General features: G+C 51.3%; 1 protein-coding gene across 6 annotated transcripts in view; it reads left to right on the top strand.

Annotated features, from left to right (window-relative positions):
• The window catches only part of SSBP3 (single stranded DNA binding protein 3), a 55,627-nt gene that overhangs the window by 19,763 nt on the left and 12,660 nt on the right, over positions 1-23,204 (top strand). For all 6 annotated transcript variants that reach the window (XM_071436795.1, XM_071436794.1, XM_071436793.1 and 3 more), the window contains exon 5: positions 17,547-17,636. In XM_071436795.1, the coding sequence (XP_071292896.1) occupies positions 17,547-17,636 (90 nt within the window). The remainder of the gene's footprint in view (positions 1-17,546; positions 17,637-23,204) is intronic.

The following is a 23,204-nucleotide window of genomic DNA, read 5'->3' as shown; positions in this document are numbered from 1 at the left end:
TTTGCATGTAAATTGACAGGCTGATTTTAATGTCTTCTGGCTATAGAGCACTGAAGGCCCAGGCTTTCCTTGTAGGTGGGCATGTGGCATGGCCCCCACACTTGCTGGGCTCTGGTGTGGTGGCACGGAGCCATTCCAGGGTGGAGGTGGCAGAGGCATGGGGTGACTGCTTGCAGGGAAGCAGAAACTTAGTATTTCCTTTTTTTAAAAAAAAAACAAACCAACCGATTTTTTAAAGCATTGAGACTTACTGAGAGGCTGGTAGCTGAGAATGGCCAACACAGGACAGCAGACTGGTTTTCCTGTAGGGAAGCTGCTCTGTGCCAGGCTGCTGGACTACAGGGCCCACTCAATGCCCTGGGTTTGCAGGAGCACATCCCACATCTCTGTCCTTGCCTGGCAGCAATTCAAACACATTCCCATCGTTGGTACGAGTTGCCATAGACAACAGCCACGAGCCACTGATGTCTTGGAGAGTGTCCCTTTGGCCAGAGCACCCCTTGGTACCTGGATCTGGGGAGCACTGCTGGAGCTGGAGCCAGTGTGAGGATCTGTTTAGGAGCATTTCGGGAAAGGCTGCCAGAGCAGAGCATCTCCCGAGCAGTCTCGCCGTGGCAGCTTTCCTTCGTCATCCATTATTTATTTGATCCTCTGCAAAACAAATTCGCTCCTCGGCACTGATTCTGATGACGGTGCTCATTTTACAAAAGAGGTAAAAGGAGCTGGTTTTGTTCCCAGTCTGAAAGACTTGAACAAAAAGGTGTTTCCTCCCGCCTTCTCTCCTGTATCAGTGAGATAAATCTGCAGAGTTTTAGCGTGGTGGTAAAAATTTTGGAATCTCAAGTAGCAAAACATCGAGCAGTGCTTTCCCTGTTGATCCCCATCTTTCCCGGACTTCCAAGGGTGTTTCCTATGACAGGATAGGAGGAACCAAGATGCTCAACTCGCTTGTAGCTCACATCTGAAGGTTTCTGGAGGGCATGGCTGTGTGTCCAGGGAAAAGGGGCTTCATGGGTGCATCTTCTCCCTGCGTGTGCTATTGGAGGGCAGCTCTGCTCTGTGGGTGCACAGAAGAGTTTATACTTGGGGCTTGGAGCCAGGGGGGTGGTTTCAGAGGCTGTCTGGGGATGTCCTCAGTCACACCAGTGACCAAGCCAGCTCTAACCAAACAAGCTGGATCAGTGGGCTGAGCGCTGGGCCGGGAAGTTTGGAGGGAGGAGACGGCGTGTCGGAGCCGCGTTCGTCAGGATGGAAATAACTGTCAGCCCCGTTCAATCTGTCGCCTTGTTCCCGGGGGACAATTGCAAAACAGGATTACTGGTACTTAAAAATTCATAGAAAATGTTTCTTATCACAACGTCATAATTGTTATGACTCAGAAGAGTAGAATTGCCATTTTCCTGTGCCTTTTTTTCCCCCCCTTCACTTTTGTTGCATACCGAGTCCCTTGCTGCAGCTGCGGGATCGTCGGGAAGGGGGGAAGAAAGAAAGAAAGAAAAAACAAACCAGGGCGATGCTTTATTTTATGCTAACTGCAGCATTTGACTTGAAAATGATGTCCCACTGGGTCTCGTGGTCAGCGTATTACGGCGTGATGGATGGCTGTCAGAGCGGCCCTGGCTGGCAGATTGCGATGGGTGGAGGAGAACAGATGCCCAGTGACTTCAGGGGCTTTAGCAGAGCCCAGGACTGAAGAGTGGAAAACAAAAGCAGATGGGAGAGCTCTGCTCGGGCTAACTATTCTTCTCTGGCCACGTGTCGGGGAGGGAAGCTCGTCGGGCGGCCGTGTCCCTTCTGTGCTGTTCCTCTGTGGGGAGCTGGGCTGCCTGCTGAAGCCCTGGGTGAACCCCACTTGACCTGAGGCCTGAGCCTACGTGCACACCATCCCTGCAGATCTGGAAAGGGCAGCCTTTTAACCCTGTGAAAGAGCAGATTGCGCTCCATTTGATGGTTCTTGTTAACCCTTGGCCCTGCTGCTGGATCCTGGGCAGGCTCCAGGGGCTGCCCTGTCAGAGGGTGTCTGCCGGTGTGTTTTGTGCTCTGCATGGCATTTGTCTTTGGAGTTGGACCCTGTGAGTTTGAGTGGTGCTGTTCTTGCAAGAGCCTGTTCTCAATGAAACCCTTTGCAGATGCTGCTCTGCAACTCCTTGTCTGCTCCCTGTCCCTCCTGCAAACTTTCCTCTAATTTCTACCCCATCAAAGGGTTTAGAAAAGAACCTGCTCTGCCCCATTTTCCTTCTCACATCTCTATTTCCTCATCTTTTGCCCCTTCACTTTGTTACTACCCCTCCTGTCCGTCCAAACTTGGGCAGGTGGCTGCTGCCTTCCCAGCTGGCATTTGCTGGGGATTGCAGGGTTAATGGTGAAATTAAATTTCACTGCTGTTTTTAAATTAATTGAATCATCAGCGTGGGTAACGGGAAACAGTGGTATCATAATGTATTTGATATGGGTCTTTAAGTCAGCATTTGCTGTGAGATCTGGAGCACTAGATCTTGGTGGAAGCGATGGCTAACTGATATATTGCAGTTATGGCCACAGTGCAAAGGCTCCTGCTATGTCTTAAAACGTTCAGGTCATGAAGTTGAGTTGGTTTATGATATGGCTGTTTTCCCTGCGTGCTTCCCACGGTGCTCCTCGATCATACTGGGAAAAACCCTGCAGCTGGCAGGAGCCAGCAGTGCTCCTGGTTTGTGCCTCACACGTCTGTGAGGATGCCCTTTTGGGTGGCAGAGGAACATTGGGGTTTTGCTCCTAGGAGTCTCTAAAGTTTTTTTCTGCTGGAGGAAGCAGACACAGGGGAAAACATGTTTTTTCCTCGAAGAAAACAGTGGAAAGATTTCTGCTGATTTGCAGCATCATCTGGCCTTTCCTTGGTGGCCCTGGGGTGGCTTCAGGACCTGCCTTGGAGAGGAGAAGCTGCCCAGGCTGAGGGCCAGCATCCTCATGTGATGTCCCCATCATGCTGGGGACAAAACTCCTAGCAGGCCATTGTATGGGCTCCACTTTTCTTGTCCTTTACCTGGCCCAGCGTAGTGGGACTGCATCACAGTGTGGTCCCTCGTGGTAGACAGTGGCAGAGGGCTGGTGTTAATTAACAAGTGGAAAAAAGTAAAGTTTTAGTTCATGTATTGTGAAGCTGCCTGCAGGTTTCCACCTATGAGGGGTTCCTGCATCCTATCTTAGCAGCTGTAACAGGCAGGATGAGAGGAAATGACCTCAAGTTGCACCAGAGGAGGTTTAGATTGGATATTAGGAAAAATTTCCTCACTGAAAAGCTTGTCAGGCCTAGGAACAGGCTGCCCAGGGAAGTGATGGAGTCACCATCCCTGGAGGGATTGAAAAGCTGTGTAGATGTGGCCCTTGGGGACATGGTTTAGTGGTGGGCTTGGCAGTGCTGGAGGAACGTTTGGACTCGATGTTCTTAGAGGTCTTTTCTGACATAAATGATTCTATGATTCCCTCTCGTCAGCAACTTCCTCCGGAGATCGCAATTGTATGGATGACCCCGGAGTGCACCTACGGCCACGTCAGCAGCACTGCCTTTCACAGCCAAAATCTCAAGGCTACTTAACCAACTGAAACCTCTCAGAAGCTGCCTTGATATGAATATTGATCTCCACATTTAACTCTGCTTTGCCCAGTTGATATTGCCCAGGCTGGTGGCGTGGAGGATGAGCAGGCTACAGGATGCACATCTGGATTTTGGAACAGGGTTTGGTGGGACACACCAAAAACCTCAGGGCTGAAGAGCCTGTTCTAGTGCACTAGTTCAGATTTTGTGTAAAGACTTGCTTATTATTTCTGCTAGTTATGTCTCTAATGAGGTGAGACGTGCCATATGTTGTCCATAGGGAGGGAGCGCCGCAGGTGGGGCGGGGGCTGGCCTGGTGGGTAGTTGCTACACAGAAGAGCCTGAAACTGCCTCAAAAACTCAGATTTGGTGAGCCAAGACTGCAGCTGATCCGTCTGTGCCATGGGCATTGGTGCCATGTCACGTCTCAGAGCCATCTACAAACTGGCAGCACCTTCTTGCTCTTCATCCACTGTCATGTTCTCCAGCTCCCGTCAGTTTTATCCTTCCATTCCTTCTTCTCTTCTCTTACCCTCAACAGGCTTTTGCTTCAAAATAAAGTGGTTTTGGGGCTGGGCCCAGCCACGCGGCTCCTTTGCCTGCTCACAGGAGTGGCAGCCCTGATCTGAGCAGCCCAGGCTGCTCTCTGAGCAGAAGTTTGAAACTAAACCATAGCAGGATAAAGAAATATTAATTGGTGAGCCCTGAGCTTAATTTGAACAGGGCTCTTCTGTTCAAACAATTGTTGGAGCCATAAACCAGAAGCCCTTAATTATGGCTAATTATTTTCTGCGCTGAATCTATATAGAAGCTCCTCAACATGAGGGCTCCTCTGAACTGCACTGGTTGCATGTTCAGGCATCATCCAGCCTGCATGTCCCTAATAAAATCAGAGGCAGAAGTGGCAGAAGTTGCCTGCAGCCCGGCTGCCTGACCAGGCAGGAGCCTGCTGCCTGCAGTTTCCGTAAACCCAGGGGTCGGGGCAGGCTTGGAGGCTTCCTGGGCAGGCAGCTGGGGACCCGAGGGCAGGCAAGAGCAAGACAGGAGCTGTTTAGGACATGGACTTTAAACTCTCTGGCATTTGGGGTTTGTTTAAAAACCAGCTAGGTAAATATTTGTGAAGCGGTTGGGATCCGGCTGCGGGGTCAGGCGCTGTGCGCAGCCCTGCGGGCTGGCCTGGCCTCCTGTGCATCCCATCCTTCCCACAGCAGGAGGCATGTCCACCCTCAGCCCTGCCCAGGAGATGGTGGAGGCACTGCAGGGCACTTGGCAGCATCACTTGGGCCACGTTTCTCTAGGGTGTGGGGTAAAAACAGGTGCTTGGAGGTCTCTCTCTTGGGGTGTACCAGTGTGATGCTTCAGTGGGGCATGTTTAGAGCAGGTCTCCTGGCAAGGCTGCACTGTGCATCCCTTCTGTGCCATCCAGGCTACTTCTGGGGGTTCATGGTGCCTTTTCCTGATGAATCTGGAGCTCCTGCCCTGTGCACCCCTGCACAGGAGGGAGGCTGCTGGGGGGGATCCTGCTGGGGACCCCCAGTACATGCTAGGGCAGGTAGGACCTGTGGCTTGCTAGGGAGGATGGCAGGGCAGGGATGGCACAGCAGGAATGGCAGGGCAGGAGGATGGCACGACAAGGATGGCAGGGCAAGGATGGCAGGGCAAGGATGGCAGGGCAGGGATGGCAGGGTGGGAGGATGTCACAGCAAGGGTGGCAGGGCAGGAGGATGGCAGCACCGGGGGAGCGGTCCAGGCTGCCTGTACACAGCAGCTGTCAGCGCTGCTGCCTTCACCCGCCCAGCCCCAGCCTCTTCCTCGTGGCACAGATGGTTTTAACACTTTCCTGGGCCTTTTTTTTCTATAATTAACTCTTGTTTGCAAGTGGGAAGACACTTCTTTCCTTTTGGCAGAGCCATCAAACTCTCCTCGGCGGTGTGCTTTTTTAAAGCCATCGTGTATCTATCCCCCAACTGCAGTCTGTTGTTTTTACCAGGCTCTTTTAAGGCACTGGGCTGCCCCCCCTTTTTCTCCCCCCCTTGCTCTTGCCCGGAGGTAAAATCCGCAGGGATTGCAGGCGGAGGAGGCCCCAGCCAGCTCCGGCAGGGGAGTTAACAATCCGGCCAAGGCCATACAAAAGCCGGTGCCCGGGGAGGGGGGAAGATGGAGGGGCCCCTTCCCTGCACCAGGAGCCTTTGAACCCCCCTGCTCCCAGCTTTGTGCGGCTTAGCAGGGTGCTGCCTGCACAAAGGCCCCGCGTCCCTCCTGTCAGCTCCATGCTGCAGCTGGGAAGGGTTTTCCCAGGAGAGGCTGTATCCCACGGAAAGCCTAGTGGGTGCTCTGTCCCACCGGGATAAGGGCAGGGAGGAACCCCAAAGAGCCCTGGAGCTTCAGCAGTACTTGGGAATCTGCAGGGTGGGCAGGGTTGGGGGGTTCTCTCCAGCCTTTACAAAGACCTAGGAAAATTAACTGGAATACCGTGGGACATCCTCTGCTTTTTGGGGAGCTCGGGGTCTGCCTGTAGCTCCCTGTGGGGTTTAGGGGGGTTTTGCTCTCAGGGAGGTGAGGCTGCAGCAGCTCTCAAAGCTGGAAGGTTTTGGGATGCTCAGCTTTGGGGACTGAGGATGGTCAGCATCACAAGCTGGTAGGAATGTCACCGTGGGGAGGAGGGTGCTGGGGAGGCTGTGCCACCAGTGTTGTGCCTGGGTTTGTGTCAGGGTGTTGCAAGAGCAGCTCTGACTGTGGGCAGCGAAGGAGCTGTTCTCACCTATGGATATCAAATGGTGGATGTGAAAAAGACAAAAGAGAAAAAGCCTATCAGCAAGTTTGCACCAGCAATTTGTGGCCATAACCATCGTGCCTGTGCTGCCTGCACTCCTCATCCCGGTCCATCCCTTGAACTCCACTCACTGGCTCTGTAGCCAGGTGTTTCCCAGCACTGCCAGCCTAAACAAGACCTTGCAGTGATGCTCAGCTCTCTCACATTCACATCACTCCCTCCCCCTCTCTGCTGTCTGAAAGCCTGGGGCTCTTTTTTTCTTTTTTTTTTTTCCCCCTTGCTCTCCAGACTTTAAGTTTTCCTGCCTCACGTACCAGTTTATTGCTGGGTCAGGGGGCAGGGGTTTGCACGCTGGTTTTATAGGGTCCCTCCAGAGCTGGCTTCAAAAAGCTCCCAGTTCATAAATGGGGGGTTTGTATTAACCACTGTGTTTTGACAGGGAGAGCTGCTCTTAGAAGAGAAATAATTAATGTTTTGCAAGCTTTAAGGGTGATGTGGTTTGGAGTTGCATCTAACAAAACCGCTCTGTGCAGAAAACAATGATTTTTTTTTTTTAATCTGTATTTTTATCAGAAATCCTTCCCTATCCCAATGTGCACCTTGTCAGTTGTGCAGCCCCAGGAGGACTTTTCCATGGGGAAGTCCTGCAGCTCAGCTGTGCCTGGATCACCAGTGCCAGCAACACCAAAGCAATGCAGGGAGCTGGTGTTAAGGTAAATAAAACACGAGGCCACTTTGGAGAGGTGTTCCCAGTCCCCAGGCTTAGGCAGGAGAGAGGCAGCAGAGCAGGAGGGGAGGTGGTGTGGTGAATTCCCTCTTATCCCATGGATGTGTACCTCTTCTCCTCCAGAACATGCTGAAATGGTTAAAATGCCTCTTCCTGTTCACCCTCCCCCTCCCAAGAAATCCCAGCCTACCAGGGGAGCTCTGCACCCCCTCCAAGCTAGCTTAGCCCCTGGCTTTTTTTGGCAGTGGAGAAAGCCACCAGTTCTTGGGAACAACACTGAATTACACAGTGGCTTACGTCAGATTTACTCCTCCTGTCCTTTGCTCTAGCTGCTCTATTAATTTTGATATGCCTTGAGCAATTATCAAACCTGGGAAACACTATTTTTGGGGGGCAGCACCTACAAATAACTGCAATAAACCCTGCTGTTGAAAAGGGGGAGGGAACACCAGACACGGGGCTGTGCTTGCCTGGATTTTGAGTGTTTTAATGTGAATTTCCTTCAGAAACCATGTGTGTAGAGTGGTTGGGGATCCCTCAGGGGTCTGGAGGAGGACTCACACCCTTTCCCCACCCATACACCACTTTTGAGGTCCAAAACATTACTCCCAGGGGCACAGAGGGTGCGAAGGGGCAGCCTTGGAGCAGGTTTGGGATGTGAGGGCTCCATATGGCTGGAAGGGATTAGCCTGGGGGATTAGATGAGTGGAGAGGAGGGGAAAGTTGCTGCAATCCCCCCTCCCCAAAAATCCTCATCTCTGACCCCTGGCAGATGCGCAGAGATGATTTCTGGGGACGATTAGCACTGCTTTGGGTTTGTCTGTGCCCCTGGAGTCACAGCTGGGTCTCGGTGCTGCCGGGGTGAAGCCGTGCCCATGGCCTGGGCTGGGATCCTGTGCTGGCAGGTGGTGAGGAAAGCTGGGATTTTCCTCCTGCCACCGCCTCACACCCACATCTTGCACCTTCCCTTGTGCTTGATTTCCAACCTGAGCTGCTTGCTCAAGCTTTCAGCTTGCCTGGAAAGAGTTTCAGTGGTGCTCAGTCCGTGCTCCCCAGGGATGGATGAGCCCAGGAGACAGCACTTGGGAAGTTGTGCGTGTTGTGACCTTGTTGGTGGCCATGCATTGCTTGGGGAGGGTCACCACTGCTGCTGTGGGATGTGGGGATGCAGGGTGGTGCATCCCTGCAGCTCCAAACTGGGCAGTGAAACACTGCAGGGATCCAGGATGCACCACAGCTCCATTGCTGCTCAGCAAAACACTGCAGGGATGCCAGGATGCAAGATGTTTCATGGCTCCTTTCCTAAGGCAGGATGTCACTGTAAAGGTCTGCATGGAGGGCAGAATATTTTCACCATTTTTCAGACATCACCCTGGAAATCGTGGGAATCACGCCAGTCAAGGCATGATGGCTTTTCTCCATCATCACTCAGTCACAAAACCCATCTTGCTTGGGATTGGGGTTTGCCAGCAGCTTTCCTCGTGCTCCAGTGTTGCTGTCCCAGCAATGGCTCCTTGAGAGCTGGATTGGCTCTTGGAGTGCAACTGCAGCCTCATGAAGGATGTCTAAACCCTTACTGGCTTCTTGGGATGAATCAAGGGTGCAGAAACATGGAGGGTTGGTCAGTCATGGCAATGCTCCCAGGAGGGTGGGTCCTATAGGATGGGTTTTACTTGGGTGGTGACAAGGACAAAAGCCCACAGCCATCAATTTGTTAGTGAATACAGCAGCGCTGAGATGTGCTCTGAGTCATCCATCCCAGTGAATTCAGGGCTCTGAAGGGCTGCCCCAGGTCTGGCTGCTCCCGTGCAAAGTCCACCGCCTTCCTCCCATCCGCCTTGCCGGGGTTTATAGGATGTGCCGGACTTTGTCCCCGTGCAGACAGTCACAGCCCTGAGTTGAGTTCAGCTGCCACCTCCACCTCAATTTAAGGCATTTCCACTCCTACAACAGCATTTTTTGTGGAAGATGCTGTGCAGAGAAGGCGCCACAAAGCACCATCAAACATCAACAGAGCCACCTTTTTTAAAAACACCCGATTTCTTTTTTGTTAACCTGCCGCTTTGTTAGAGAAAGGAATTTTTATTTTTTTTTCCTTGTTTTTAAAATGATTTCCTTTTTAAAGTGCTGGCTGTGGTAAAACTTCACAGATCAGCAGGCAAATCCATCAGGGGCCAGTGCGAGCGGGGCTGGATGCTTGGCCGCCTCCGTGGGCGCACAGGACCCGCAAAAGGTTCCGGCACTGCTGGGGAAGCGCCGCTGTCACCTTTCACAGGCGCTCGGGCTGGCTTTGTGTGAGCACACGAAGATGGTGGCCACGAGCTTCTTGTCAGGGACAGGCAGATGGTGTTCACCTGCTCCGGACCAACTTCTTTTGCCCTTTTGCCTTTGGTGTCGGGGAATAATGCCGGGGCAGCTGCTCGCAGTAAAATAGGCTTAAGCAAATGGGATATTTTGGCATTCAAGTGCACGACAAGAATGGGAGTATTTGCATTAATTCTCTCCTCTCTTTCCCTGCGGCGGGAGAGGATGGAGAAAACTGGGATGTTTTCCCGTGGGGTAAAGCCAGGGCCTGGTCTTCTCAGGCTGGATTGGGGGTGGGAAGTGCTGGCTGCTGTGCTGGGGTGTCAGTGCTCCATCCCACAGCATCCAGCTGCCCAGACAATGGAAAAGGATGTTTTTCCGGGGAGGTCACGGTGTTTCCTGCTGCACTGCAAAGGCAGTTGCAGGGAAAGGGGGTCTCACCCTCTTCCCTGGATTCGGATGAGGTTTAGTTACCAGATATCACTGACTCCCCATGCAAACTCACAGCTTGTTTTTGTGTTATTTTTGATTGCAAAGAGCAAATGATGAGATCAACTGGCTGAAACACAAGGTGGCAAAAATTTAAGGAAAAAAAATTGAAAAATATATTTGTATTCTGCACCTATCTTTAACGGGGAAATTGCTGCTGGGCTCTGGATGCCTTTGGGATGTTTTGCCAATGGGATTGGCAATATCCTCGTTAGTTGTCAGTAAATCCTTTGGACAAGTTAAAACTAGTTTTCTTCAAATGCACGTGGTGCAGCGGCGTGGCATTTTTCTAAAGTCACGAGTTATTATTATTTTTCCTTCCTGAATTGGATTACCAATTTAAATCTAGCTTTTCTTACAACCCCTTCCAAAATGCACTTGGCAGTTTGGATGTGGAAGAAGGCAGAGGAGTGGAGAGCAGCAGGCGCTGGGAAGCAGAAGTCCAGCTGCCAACACCAGCAGCCTCGCCTGCACCTCATCACCACATCATTACTAGTTTTTGAGAGGGTAGGCAGTATTTTCCTTAATCCAGCCTTTGAAAAGGCTGGTAACAGAGAGGACTTGATTTTAGCTGTGATGCTTAAGGGAAGGATGGAGGGTCAGCTGGTGCACATGGCGCTGAGCATCCAGCCGTACAATCCCACATAGTTACACCCCAGAAACTGGAGCAAGGGACAACATCACTGGGAGTAAAGAACTGTGGAACTTGAAGCCATCACAAGTTTGTAGTGAACTCCAGGAAATTACCTCTCCCAGCAGCTTTGCTTGCTGGGAACACTTCCCTTTTGGTTTAAGGACTGTGATTTTTTTTTTAAATCTGAAAATAATCTCTGAGCTTTCCATAAAGTCTTGTGTGGGTACATCAGGAGCACGTTTGGGTGGAACCACTGAGTGTTGAGTGCAGAAGGGAATGCAGGGTGTTGGTGCAAGGAGCTGCTGGGTGTCCCTCACAGAGCTGAGCTTCCCACACTGATAGATGAGCAGTAGATTAATAGTCCTAAGCAATTGCATTATCTAATGAAAATTTTATATAATTATTTTATATAACTTTTTTGGCAGGTAGACCCTGAAATGGTTGGTATTGATTGCTGGAAAAGAGCCTGGCCTGTCTGTTGCTGGAATTATTAGAGGAGAATTGATAGTAATTAATACCTGTGTATTTACAGCATTTTCCAGGGTGCTAATTGCATGGGACCCATTTAAGCTGTTTGGCAGTGGGGAGGGTTCATACACTGGTTCTGAGGTGTAGCTGGACTCGGATCTTGTGCTGGGGAAGATGCTGGCAATGGGACCATCAGCTTCACCTTCACTCCAAGCCAGGGATAGGGCCCACTCCATGGCAAAGCATCCCTAAATACCAGGGTTGGGGTGAATCTCTACACCCATCCACATGGTGTGAAGCCCTGGAGTGCTCTCCTCTGCAAAGCCTTTCCTGAGTCAGGAGAAGCACTTCCAGCAAGCCCAGCTTCACTTCCCACAAGTTTCCCTTTGTAAACCTCCCTGTGCACACACGTGTGCAAAACCTAATTGCATTTAGTCTGTTTTGCACCTCCTGAGCTTATCCCCCCTCCCCTCCCCTGCTCTCCACCCCCCTTTAATTCGGTTGCTGTGAAATTTTTGCGGCCCTGCCAAGTTATTTCCTTGGGATATATTTAGAGAAAGCCAGCTCAGCAGAGCGCGCTGGGTGTTTGTGGAAGGATGTTTGTAAATGTTAGCAGGAACGCTGGCGGGCTGGCGGAGCAGATGTCCGCGAGATGCTACCAAGAGCCTTATTTACAAACTTGTAAATGACTGAAGGGGTTTCCTTCCCGGGGATAAGGGGGACGCCGACTTAAGAGATTAAAATCCTATTGTTTCATAGCCGGAGCTGCTGTCTCAGATTATCCTTTACAAGGGAGGGGAAAAAGAAAACCAACAAAAAAACCCCCCGTATTAGCTTGAAACGCCATTCAACTGTAGTGCCTTTTTTTAATGGTTGGGGTTTTTTTTAAGGCTCGAGGAAAATATGGGGCTGGGTGTTGTTTCTTTCTCCATAAAGGAGAGGGGAAAAGTTGCCGAGCGTGGCTGTTGCTGACCAGTGTGTGTGTGCTGGAGCTTTGTGTGCCAGGCAGCTCACAGGTGATGGATTTAAAATAAGCACAAAAAGCTTGTGCTGTTGTAGAAGTATAATTAAGCTGAACTTGTGTGCACAGTGTGGTGTCCTGTGGGAGCACAGCGACGGCTTTTGGGTGGCTTGGTGATACTACTATGAGCCCATTTAATCTGTTTTGGGGTTTTTTTTTATATCTTGGGAACACACCAAGCTTCAACCCAGCGTTCTTTTACCTTCTCTTACCCTAAAATAAACCAAAGCTGGTTTGTTTTGTCTTCTGGAGCATCCAGCCAGGTGGAGGAAGCAGGATGGACTCTGGCATACCCTAACTGGTGAGCACAGCATGCCCCAAAAAAATGCTGAGCCCATCTGAGAGGTTCTGCAGGCGCCATGGTTTTGAGGTGGGTGCCACGGTGCCCGCTGCTGGCACATGGGCTGGCAGTCACACTCTCAGAACCTGCAGCAGGCTGGTGTTGCATTTATTTTGGTGCACGTTGATAGAACACAGTCCCTGTGGAGGGGACTGATGGGGGAGAGGATCTGAGGGCTGGGTCCAGAGGAAGCGGTCGGCGTGTCGTCCTCCCTGGCGTTAATCGGGTTACTCTGAGGTGTGGGAGGGTTCTATTATTAAATTTAAAACCTGGCTATATAAGATGAAGGCAGCTTTAACGAGATGAAAAGGCTTAACTGGAGTCCAATTAAATTCCGTATTACCTGTTTACGCAGCCTGCTTAAGTCCTGACCCGCACGCTGGTTTCTTCTTTAGGCTCCAAAGCCTGTGCTCTAGGCAAAAAAATAAAATCAAAGGAGACAGATAGATACCAGATCACCAGCATGGCCTGAGCACCCCTGCGTGCTCCTACCAGAGGCAGCTGCCCCCAAGCCTTGTGCTGCTCCCACAGTGGCTGCAAGGTGTGAGATGCAGCCAAAATCCTCTGGTCCACTCTTCTGGAGAGGAGAGAGGGCAAAAACAGCTGGAGCTCTAAAAGGAAATACCCAGCCATCCTTAGTTTGGTTTTAGGTCTGTGCCGTGAAGATACTTTTGCTCTCCCCATATCACTGCTGGGTTGATGTGGGCAGTGTCTGGCCAAGCAGCCAGTGCTGGTGATGCTTCTCACAAATGGAGGATCCTCTCTTCTCCCTTGCACCACTCTTGGCATGTTATTTTTATTAAAAATAAGTGTTTGGTGAAAGCCAGCATGGGATGCTGGGGCAAGCTGCTTGCCTGGAGTGTGTGGTGGGGACACCAGCTTGCATTTAATGGCAGAGTTACTACCACCAGCTGGAACCTATTTTTCATAGATATTTCATAGTAACCACTGCTGGTGTTGGTGAAGCATGGCAGGTTTGGGTGGGTGGTGAGCTGGGGCTTGGCTGTCATGATGGTGACACTGAGAGCCTTGCAGGAAGGGGTGAAGTGCGTTAGCCCACCTCCAGGCTGCTCTTCAAGGTCCACAGATTGGGGGGGGGATGAGGAGGAAGAATCCCTTGTAGCAGCCCCGTGTGTGGGCAACACATCAAAAAATCTCCTTGGCTTCCCAAGCCCTCTCTTGTAGGGTGTTGCCTTTTATTAGCCAGTTTACCTGTGAGCTGGGAGCAAACACGCTCTGGCGGTGAGGATAATTTCACCCCACCTGCTCTGGTTTCTAAATTGAGCCCCCAAACCCCAGCGGGCCCTCGGCGGTGCCTCCCGGCCGCGCTGGGGCCGAGCGCGCAGGGCGGGGGGCAGGAAACGGCTCGCCGCACCCTGCTCGCTGCAAACCCTCCCGCCCAGCACAGACCTCAGCCCTGCTGTAAAGAAAGTAAATAAATAAAAGCACTGGACCGCAGCTCCTCCCAGGGCTGGGGGACAGCGGAGGTGAGCTGTGTTCCTGGCTCAGCCGGCCTGGGAAAGCAGATTGGGGTGACACCAAAGTGCTGGTGGGGATGCGCCAGGGGCTGTGGGGCAGCCGCGCCGCTGCTTCTTCCCTGCTGCTCTTCAGCTCAGTTAATACAGCTGAATAACCTGGTTTCTCCTGAAGGATTAGGTTAAGAAAACAAGATGGTTTTAATAGCCCTTTTACATCCTGCATAGATTTGTAGCTGAAGACCCTAACCAGCTTTGTAGCACAGCCAGACAGCGCATCTTCTCCTTTTTTCCCTGTTTTCCCCTCCATAACCTGATGCCAGTGGTCCTGCGCAAGTGGGCTCCTATCGATAATTCAAGTGCCCAGCTCCTGTCCAGCTGTGCTGTTTTGTCCATTTTCCATTGCCTCCTGACCTCCATCCTTCTTGATTTGCAAAGCTATACTCGCAGGCAGCGGTAATAAATCAATTAATGACTCTGATGAATCGTTTAATGGCTGACAAAATAACACTACAGTCAACAGCTTGGATCTCTACAGCAGTACCAGAAGATGCTGGTTGACTCAGGGTAGGGAGACGAAACAGAGACTGTTAGCTCAATTAGTGCAATTAGTGTGCGATTTAAAGGCTTAGACGGCATCTGCTGGCGTACCAGGCCGGTGTGTTAACTGAGAGCTTCGCTTTGGAAGCGAAACGCGGTGATCCAGATTGTCATCATTCCACTGGCTTCCACCAAAAAAAAGAGGGAAAAATACCAACGTGTGTGGCAGGGAATTAAAAATACATATGTGTGTTTGTGTATATAGCTATGCATGTGCGCCCCAGGAACGCATATATATTGATTTCCAACGTGGGGAAAATTTGCCATCTTACAAAAGGCAAATGAGCTGGCGTGCCAGCATTGCCAGAGATGTCCTGGCTCATTTCTGGCGGTGATTTCCGTGTGTTTCAGTGGAAGGAAATTTGGGGTGTCACACGCCAATGGAGACCTTCGTGTGGCTGATGTGCCTCTGGTGCAGCTCCAGCTTGGATGTGGTGGCACAGCAGTTCCATGCCCATTTTCTGCCAGCTCCATGGCAACTGCACATTGTCTGTACCTTCACCAGGGAGATTCGATGGATTTTAGATGTTCACCCAAGGAAAGAGCTTTGGAAAGCAAACTACAACCAAGAGTCCCTAAAAAGAGTTTCTGGGACAAAATGTTGAAAATAAACCATGTGGGAGGAGCTGTGTGGCCAAAAAAGTCCTGGAAATGGGTGCTGGAAAGCCCTTGGGTTTGTGCGCTGACCCTTAGGGTTTGGGTGCTCACCCTTAAGGCTTGGAAAAGTTGTTCCTGCTGTCTTTTTTTGCCTTTTTTTCTTTCATTTCTGGCATGCCCAAGTGTTTTACAGAGCTGCTCCAGCCACAGCTGCGCTCCCATCGCTTCACCAGGGCTAAAGGTGCCTCAGTGTTTACCTTAGCAGCGGTGATGGGGAGGGGAAGAAAAAAAAAAGAAATAAAATGTCACTTCGCAGCCTTGTAAATCATTCATCAAGGGCTGACCAATTTGGCTCTCATCCTACAATATGCTCAGGGTACTTGCGGGTTTTTAATTACCAAGTTCTGCCAAGCGCCACATGTGTGAGGAACTTTAAATCCCCGTTTACGCTGCGAAGGCATAGGTGAGGTTTCAGGGTGTTTAACACGGAAAAATACTCTGTGGTTTTGTGGAAAAATGGGCATTTGCTTCAAGATTTTCTTTGGCTCCTCTGCCCTTCTCCCTCTGCTCCCTGTTGCAGAGGGGAGGAGAAGAGCAGAGGAGCCTTTCGCCCCAGATCCCCAAATCCATGTTCCTGCTCACTTCCCACCACTCTGGGATCCATTTCGCTTTGGGAGATTCCCTAAGCAAAGGATTATAGTGTGCTGGAAATCTCTTGAAACCATAAAATATCACCTTGGCAGCTTTATTGCAGCGCTTGCCGCCTTGGGAGAGAAGCGTTTTGCGTGATAGAGGGTTTAATAAAGGAAATTCCAAATGGGCTCGCTGCAGTTTGGGGCTCAGTCTTATATATTTTTGCATTAAGAACAGTCATCTGCTTTGCAGAGAAACTGCAATATGTTCATGGCCTTGGATTAAGATTTGGTTTTACTTTTATAGCTGACCCACTTGGGGGGATGGAGGGAGGGGGAGAAGTGGGTTCACTCCCTCTCCCATCTATTTTTGCTGCCGTCTGATGTATAAAAAGAGCCTGGAATGGGCAGGCTTATTTTTCCTGCCAGGACTTTTTTTTTTTTTTTTTTTATTAACTGTAAAAACACTCAGATCTGGCCTTTGCTGCTGATGGGGGGAAGGCTGTTCAGGATGCCTTGTTCAGGGGCAGGGGAGGGAGCGTGGCATGGGGTGTGCCTGGGGCTGCAGGACCCTGTAGCCTCAGGGGGAATTGGTTATTTCATGAAGGGAGGCTCTTACTGGGGAATCAGCCTCCACTGTTGTCTGTGACACTTGCAACTCTGAGATGCTGGGGTAGGAAAACCACCCCCTCATCCGGCGTGGTCCTGGCCTTCATCCCACATCCTGCATGCCAGCTCCTGCTGGAGAGCATGGTGAGGGGCACGAGGGATGCCCTGGGAAGGCACAAGGCAATGATTAGTCTGGTGCTCCCCTGCCTCTGCAAGGCTCTCTGATCAGGAATAGCAGGATTGCCGACCAAACATGGGGATCCCATCTTGGCAATCCTTAGTAATAATCCTTAATTTTTCAGGCTGCCCTGACAGCCTGGCTTCCCCCTGTGCTCACATCTTGTGGTTGTTGCTGCATCGGATGCGGTCGGGAGCCGGGGCTGGCTCAGCTGCTGTTGGGACGTGGGGTTTGTTGGGTGAAACCAAGCCTGAGCAGGCTCACATGTACCCCATCTGCTCGTGGGATTTCCTCAGTGGAAAGTTTTCCCACTATGGTTTTAGGTGGGTACGTCCATCATAAAAATTGGTGAGGGGAGTAGTTCAGTGATCCAAATCCAATTAACGCCACTGGGATGCCTTTATAACTGCCCTGTTACTGGAATGGGGTCACTTGGTGTTGGGCAAACTGGGGTGCACTTGGATGGCACAGTACTGCTCCTTTCTGACAGGGATGTGTCACCAGCAGTGGCTTTTAGAGAAGATCTTTTTCTTATATTTTTCTTCAGAGTAGGAGCTTCCCATCACACTGGTGTTTCTCAGAAGTGAATAATAGGGATGCTGAGAGGAGTGAGTGGGGTGTCCAGGTACCCCTTGTCTCTCCCTGTCCCTCCTTTTTGGGTCTGGTGGCTCATTCTAGGGAGGCACGAGGGAGAATGTGAATGCAGTGAATTTGGAAATTAATAATAAAGCCTTGGCATGCTGGTGAGGTCAGGGAAGCATAATTTTCAAAGGACAGGGCTAAACCAGTGAGCATTGTGGGGAGATGAGAGGAGAAGCATTTTAAAGCTTTCAAACAGCTTCTCCCTAAAATTACACGTTGGATGTGGCTCCTTGGTGGATTAACAAGACTCAATGCCTGGGTAAATGAATAAACAAACCCCAGAATCATCTCCCAGGTTGTGTGTGGCCATCTCCTCGGTGGGTGAGTCACAGAGGCCGGTGTCCCTCCAGCTGCGAGCATCCTGCTCAGGGCTCCGGGGACACAAGGCAGATGGACTCAGTGGGATGTGGCAGGAGAGGTGGCATTTTTAACGTGCTTTTGTCATAACTCTGACCATGTTTGCCCTGGTTTTGTTCCCCGCAGAGCGCAGCTGCTGCCCCGAGTCCCGTGCTTGGAAACATTCCCCCGAATGACGGGATGCCCGGGGGCCCCATCCCGCCCGGGTTCTTCCAGGTAGGCTGTGGCTCCTCCTGCTGCTCCCTCCCCTCCAACCACGCACGTGTTTGCTTTTGCTCTGGGTGTCAGCGCTGTCCTGCCTGTGTTTTGTTGGATTTTTTTTCCCCCAAGAGGATGCTAAGGAAGCAGCATGCCTGCACAGCTGACCTGTCTAGGAATAACTTGTGTTCTCCTGTCCTTCCACGTTTGCTTTCTATCTTTTGTGGCCTTAAAGCAAATTCCTTTCTTGCTCGAAGAGGTTACTGTGTATTTACAACCAATGTTTTTTTTCCAAAGCTGCTTGGTTTGTGTTTGGGTTGGGATTGTATTTGTTCTCCAGTCCTAACAGACGTGTGTAATTGAAAACATTCTGGATTTTGATTCCTGAAACTTTTTCCCCCTCCTCTGGTTAACCACTTGATTTTTTCCAAATGCAATCACTGAATGCATTAACAAACCCTGGCTGCGGCTGCAGGCGGGAGTGGGCTCCAGCCAAATCCCTGAATGCAATGGAGGCACCTTGTAAGCAAATACCCAGCAAAGTCCCCAAAGTCCCCTCGCTCCTTCCTTATCCCAAAACAAGCTCTGACAGAGGAGGGAGTAACATGTTTGGAGTGGTGCTGACAGACAGGGTAGCAAGAAGCACAAAGAAAAGGAGTTTTCAAACCTTGAACCTTGAGGGTTTTTCCTCAGGAATCTCTTTGCCTGGAGTGAGCTGCACTGATTTGCAGCAACATAAGCTTTCGGTGCTTTAAAATCCTCCTGCTTGAGGATGAAACACTTGTTCGTGTAAAAAATGGGATAAGAGTTGAAAGGAATATTTGTTTTGGCAAGCTGGGCTTTTTTTAATCTGGGCTTGTGATTTGTATATGGGAGAACTTCTCGGGCAGTAGACAGGCGAGCTCGATAAGGAGCTTGTGATTTATTGTGGCGATATCTGAGCCCGATATCAGCGATTACATTTGTGTGGGAAGGGGGAAGGAGGGTCCTGTCTTTTTTTTTTTTTTGAGAGAGAGAGAGAAAGAGAGATCCCATTTCCTGAACATGCTTCTGACAAAGTAAGAATATCCGATTTTGATGGGGAACCCTAAAACAGGCGAGCCTTGCAGCAGCGCTCGGGGCTGGGGGTGAAGCCAACGGCGGAGATGGAATCTCGCAGGTCAGAGCTGCTGCCAGCAATCCCAGTGCCAAGCTGCTGCTTCCAACAAATGTCTCTCCAAAACGTCCTGATCTCGCCCCGCGGTGAAGCTGACTGTCCTCTGGGGCTTCTGCTTCACGCCGAGCTGCGAGGGCTGCAAAACTGGCAGGAATTTAGGGCAAGGCATCGAGAGGATGGGTTGGCTTTCCCAGAGTGGGAATGGTGAGGGAGAGGAGTCACATCTCTCCAGACTTCTACTGTTCATGCTGCCGTCTCGATTCTTTCCTGTTGACAGCCTCCAAGCTGTGCCCCCTTCTTTCCTCTCTGCCCTCCTGTAGCACTTTTGCACTGAGGGTCTGATTCAGGAGCAACCAACCCATCTTGGCTCCCTGCCTCCCGTGCAGCTGGCCCAGGAGCCACTAGGGTAGGGGGTGGCTCAGAAGCAGGAGTGGATCCTGACACCCCAGACAATGTAATAACACCAGGACAGGTTATGCTGCCCATCCCCAGCACTGCCAGAGGGAAGAGAGGATGGGTGCTGGTGCATATGGCTCACATGTGACATCTCAAGAGCCTGCCTTTCCTGAAAGCCCTCCAACATCTGGTTTCTCCTCCCAGCCCTCGGGATGGAAAGCAGAAGAAAAATCCCACCTTTTAACACAGTCTGAACATCGCCTCCATGAAAGCCTGTCTGATTTATTGCGGGTGCTGGGGCTCATTCCAGCTTCAGGAGATGCTGGAGAGCAGCTCTTGCAGAGATGGGCTGGAGGCTCAGTGTCGAGCCAGTCACAGCTCGGGGGTAATTTCCTATCTGTAGGAGATTAAAGTGCCTAAATTCAGAGGGCAAAAACAAAAAGGTCACAGAAGATAGAAAAGACTTCTCCCCAACCCTTGGTGTGCCAGCCTTGGGAGTGAGTGAGGTGGTGCCACCTCAGCCAGTGCCATTCTCATGCCAGGAGATGGCTCAGGGGTTTTCAGCATCTTGCTCTTCTGCACCAGGGACCTGCAAGGGATATCCCCAAGGGCAGCAGGCATGGACAGATAGTTTTTGAAAGGATTTAGAGAGCCTGATCGTGTCCAGGCATGGTGGGGAGTCACACAGGGAGCTGAGGAGTGAGTCCCCAGCAAAGCTCAGGTAGCAGAAACTTTGCAATGCTTGAACCCCCCCCCAGGCCTGCATGTGAAGATGTCCACCACAGGCAAAGGGAAAAATTGATATGGACCTGGGACTCTGTAGCCCAAACACATGTGAGTGAGCTTGGAGGAGAAGGAGTGCTCCAGGCAAGGGAGAAGCAAGGAGGACTCCAGGCTGCAGCGCCCATCCACAGCCACTGCCTTGCAGTCAGATTCCCTTCCCAGTGCCCAGCAGTGCCCTTCAGGTCAGGGGCCAAGGGAAGTGCAGCCTGCAGAATCTCCCAAAATGATGGGAGAGGAGAGGCCCATGACACTCCTGGGTTGCTGGGGCATTTCATGGTGCCAGCCAACAGCACAGCATCGGCTGCGCTCCGGACAAAAGGTTGGCTGGGTGGACGGCCAGCATGGGTAGATGCTTTTATTTAAATCTCTCTCTTTGTCCCATTGAGATGAGCAAACAAACCCTCTGCTCATCCTCCTAAAGGTCATCAGAGGCGTTCCTGCTTTTGTTTTGAAAGCTGGATTGATGCCGGGGTGCAGATCCCTCGCAAGAGGGATGGGGGGATGCCAGGGAAATACAGGAAGGAAAACAAAAAATTGAAAGCAATTAATACCACACCTTTACACCACTAAACAACCGGGGGGAGGGCGAGTCAGCAGCCCCCCCAGGCATGCCTGCTGTCCCCAGGCAGAGTCCCCGTACCCCGCGCTGATGAAATGGAAAGTTGACCATAAATCAATGTCGGCGCTGCGTTAGCTATGCATCAGCGGCTCGGCGCCGAGATGCACCAAAACAAAGCACCGGCTGCTCCGTGTTCCCACACTGCCCCCTAATGCAGACAGACCTCGGGAGCTGGGGAGGACGGGGCCTCCAGAGCCCGGGGGGCTCCCCCCACACATCCCCTGCCCTCCCCAGCTCTCCTCCCCACGCCCTGGAGACTTCCCCCCTTTGGGTGAGGTCGCCCGTGGGGTGAGGATGGTGAAGCCAGGGACAATAGGAAGGGGTCCATGTTGTCCTGCTCCCCCCTTGGATGCCACCATTTTCCCCCTGCTGTCCTGATGTCTCAGTGGGATTTCCCACTGCTTATCGGGTGCCACCAGCTCCAGCCAGCCACTTCCATAAAACCAGGCTGCTCTTCCAAAAATCCTGGGGTAGAACTTGGTACCAGCCTGCACCAGGCAGGGTTTGAAGGAAGGTAGCCTACAAACTGGAGGAAAGGAAAAGCAAGCATCAGAGAAAGTTTTTTTTCTGGAAGTTTAGCAGGATGCCCGAGGCTTTTGTACTGAGCGTCTGGAGCATATGGTGGGATTTGCAGTCAACTTTCTCTCGGGTGCTCCAGCCAGATGGAGGTGACTGTTCTTGGCTCTGGCTGACACGGGTTTGTTTCCTGAAGAGCTTGTGTTAAACATATTCCTTAAAACCAGGCTTCTGCAGTTGGGAGCCCCAGCTGCAGGCGAGGCAGAGCTCCTGCCCACGGCTGCCTTTCTCTGTCTGCGGGGGGAACTTGGCCCGCCTCGCCTCGCCTCGCCTTGCCTTGCTGCCTTGCCTTGCCTAACCTCGCCTTGCTTTGCCTTGCCTTGCTTTGCCTTGCCTTGCCTTGTCTAACCTCTCCTGGCCTCACTTGTCTCGGGAAGGTCCTCACCCAGCAGCACACGCTGGAAGTCAACTGGGGTCTTTCTCTTTGAAGGCAACTGGAGCATCTCTCCTAAAGGCTCCTTCAGAGATAGCTCTCTTTTTTTTCCTTGTCAACTTGCAAAACATCTCTCTCCTTCAGTAGAAATAAATCTCCTCTCCAATAAACCCAGGCATGGCTTTAATTAATATCCATCTAATTTATTTTAGTGTTTTCTAACGTCAAAACTGGCAGGCAGGGGCAGGTATTTTAAACACAAGATGCCTCCCTATTGCTAACTCGAAACCATCGGTGTCTCGTGGCAGTGATGCTTTGCCTTCTCGTACCATCCTGCCTTGTTCTGCCACCCCCAGAGGTGCTTGAAAATGTTTTTAAATAGCAAAACTCCCCCATTAGCTGAAAGTATGTAGCCCATAAAACATGATCCATTTGTGGTGAATTACGCTGGAAACATAAATTGACACACACAGAGCTATGATCGCTCGTGCCATTTTCCATCTTTAATATTTTACAAGAAGTTTGAGGAGTCGAGCTCATGAAAGACAGAGTGGAAATAACCTGATCTCCTGGAAACTCCCTGTAGGAAGCAGCTGTGGCAGCAAACTTCGGCTGTCCGGCGGGCCAGGTTGGGCTTTTAAAGTCCCTGGAGTGTAGAGGGGAGAAAGAAATGAAGCAGAGAGGAGGTTGGGGCACTGGCAGCTGTTGGAAACAGTTTCCTCTTAACACCATTTTAGCTGTTGGGTTTCTTTTTTGGGTGTTTTTGAGGCAGCTACAGGAAGATGAAGAATAACCCCACACAAAGAGTGTCCAGTTTTGGGGAAAAAAGGAAAAACTTGAGAGATGATGGGGTTTCCAGTGCTGGTCTGGAGATGAGAGTGAAGCAGCTGCAGAGCAGGTCCTGCTCCCCCAGCATGGCGTGTCAGAAGGAGCTGTGCCGCAGGGATGCGACTCCAGGGCTGGATGGAGGGAGGTGGAGGAAGCAGGACAGCATGTGTTCAGCCTCCTCCTTTAACAGGAGTAGTTAATAACTGCTAAACACACGTTTTTTTAAGAAAAAGGGGATGTTCTGTTGGTTGGAGCCCACATGTCATCTCTGCAAAACACTTGTCCCAACCGCCGTGATCCATGGGGATCATCTGCTGCTCCCTCTGCAGCGAGGCAATCCCGTGCAAAAACCCAACCACTCCAGCAGGCGTTCCCAGCCCAGCATGGGTCCCAGCCCCGAAACATCTGCAAGTATTTATGGAGATAACAATATGCAGAGGGACTGCCTTTCTGACAGAGCAGGGCAGCCCTGCCGAGGGGGCCGCGGCGGTCGCAGCTTGGAGCGAACATTTTGGATGCTGCCGCACAGAACAAGCAAGAAAAGAAGGAGAAATAAAAAAGCAGCTTTCAGCTCCTGCCTGCCTGCCAAAACGTTTGCACAAGCTGGGCGTCACCTTATCCAGAAGGGTCCTCTGGGAGCAGTACCACATGGGATAAAGCAGGGGCAGGGATGCTGTGGCGCCGAGCCTGGAGCATCCCGGGAGCAGCCTTGGTGTTGGGGCGGGAGCTCGCTCCAGAGGATGCACTCAGCAGCACAAACAATGATGCTCTCTGGATCCAGCTGCCACAGGGGATTTTTCTCTGGTGGAAATGCTGCTGTGTCCCATAGATGCTTCTTCTCCAGTAGTCAAACAG

The sequence above is a fragment of the Agelaius tricolor genome, unplaced genomic scaffold, assembly GCF_023055355.1.
Source record: "Agelaius tricolor isolate 1412-34295 unplaced genomic scaffold, bAgeTri1.0.p SCAF_11, whole genome shotgun sequence".
Taxonomy (NCBI): domain Eukaryota; kingdom Metazoa; phylum Chordata; class Aves; order Passeriformes; family Icteridae; genus Agelaius; species Agelaius tricolor.
This window is presented reverse-complemented; position numbering and strand designations above follow the sequence as displayed.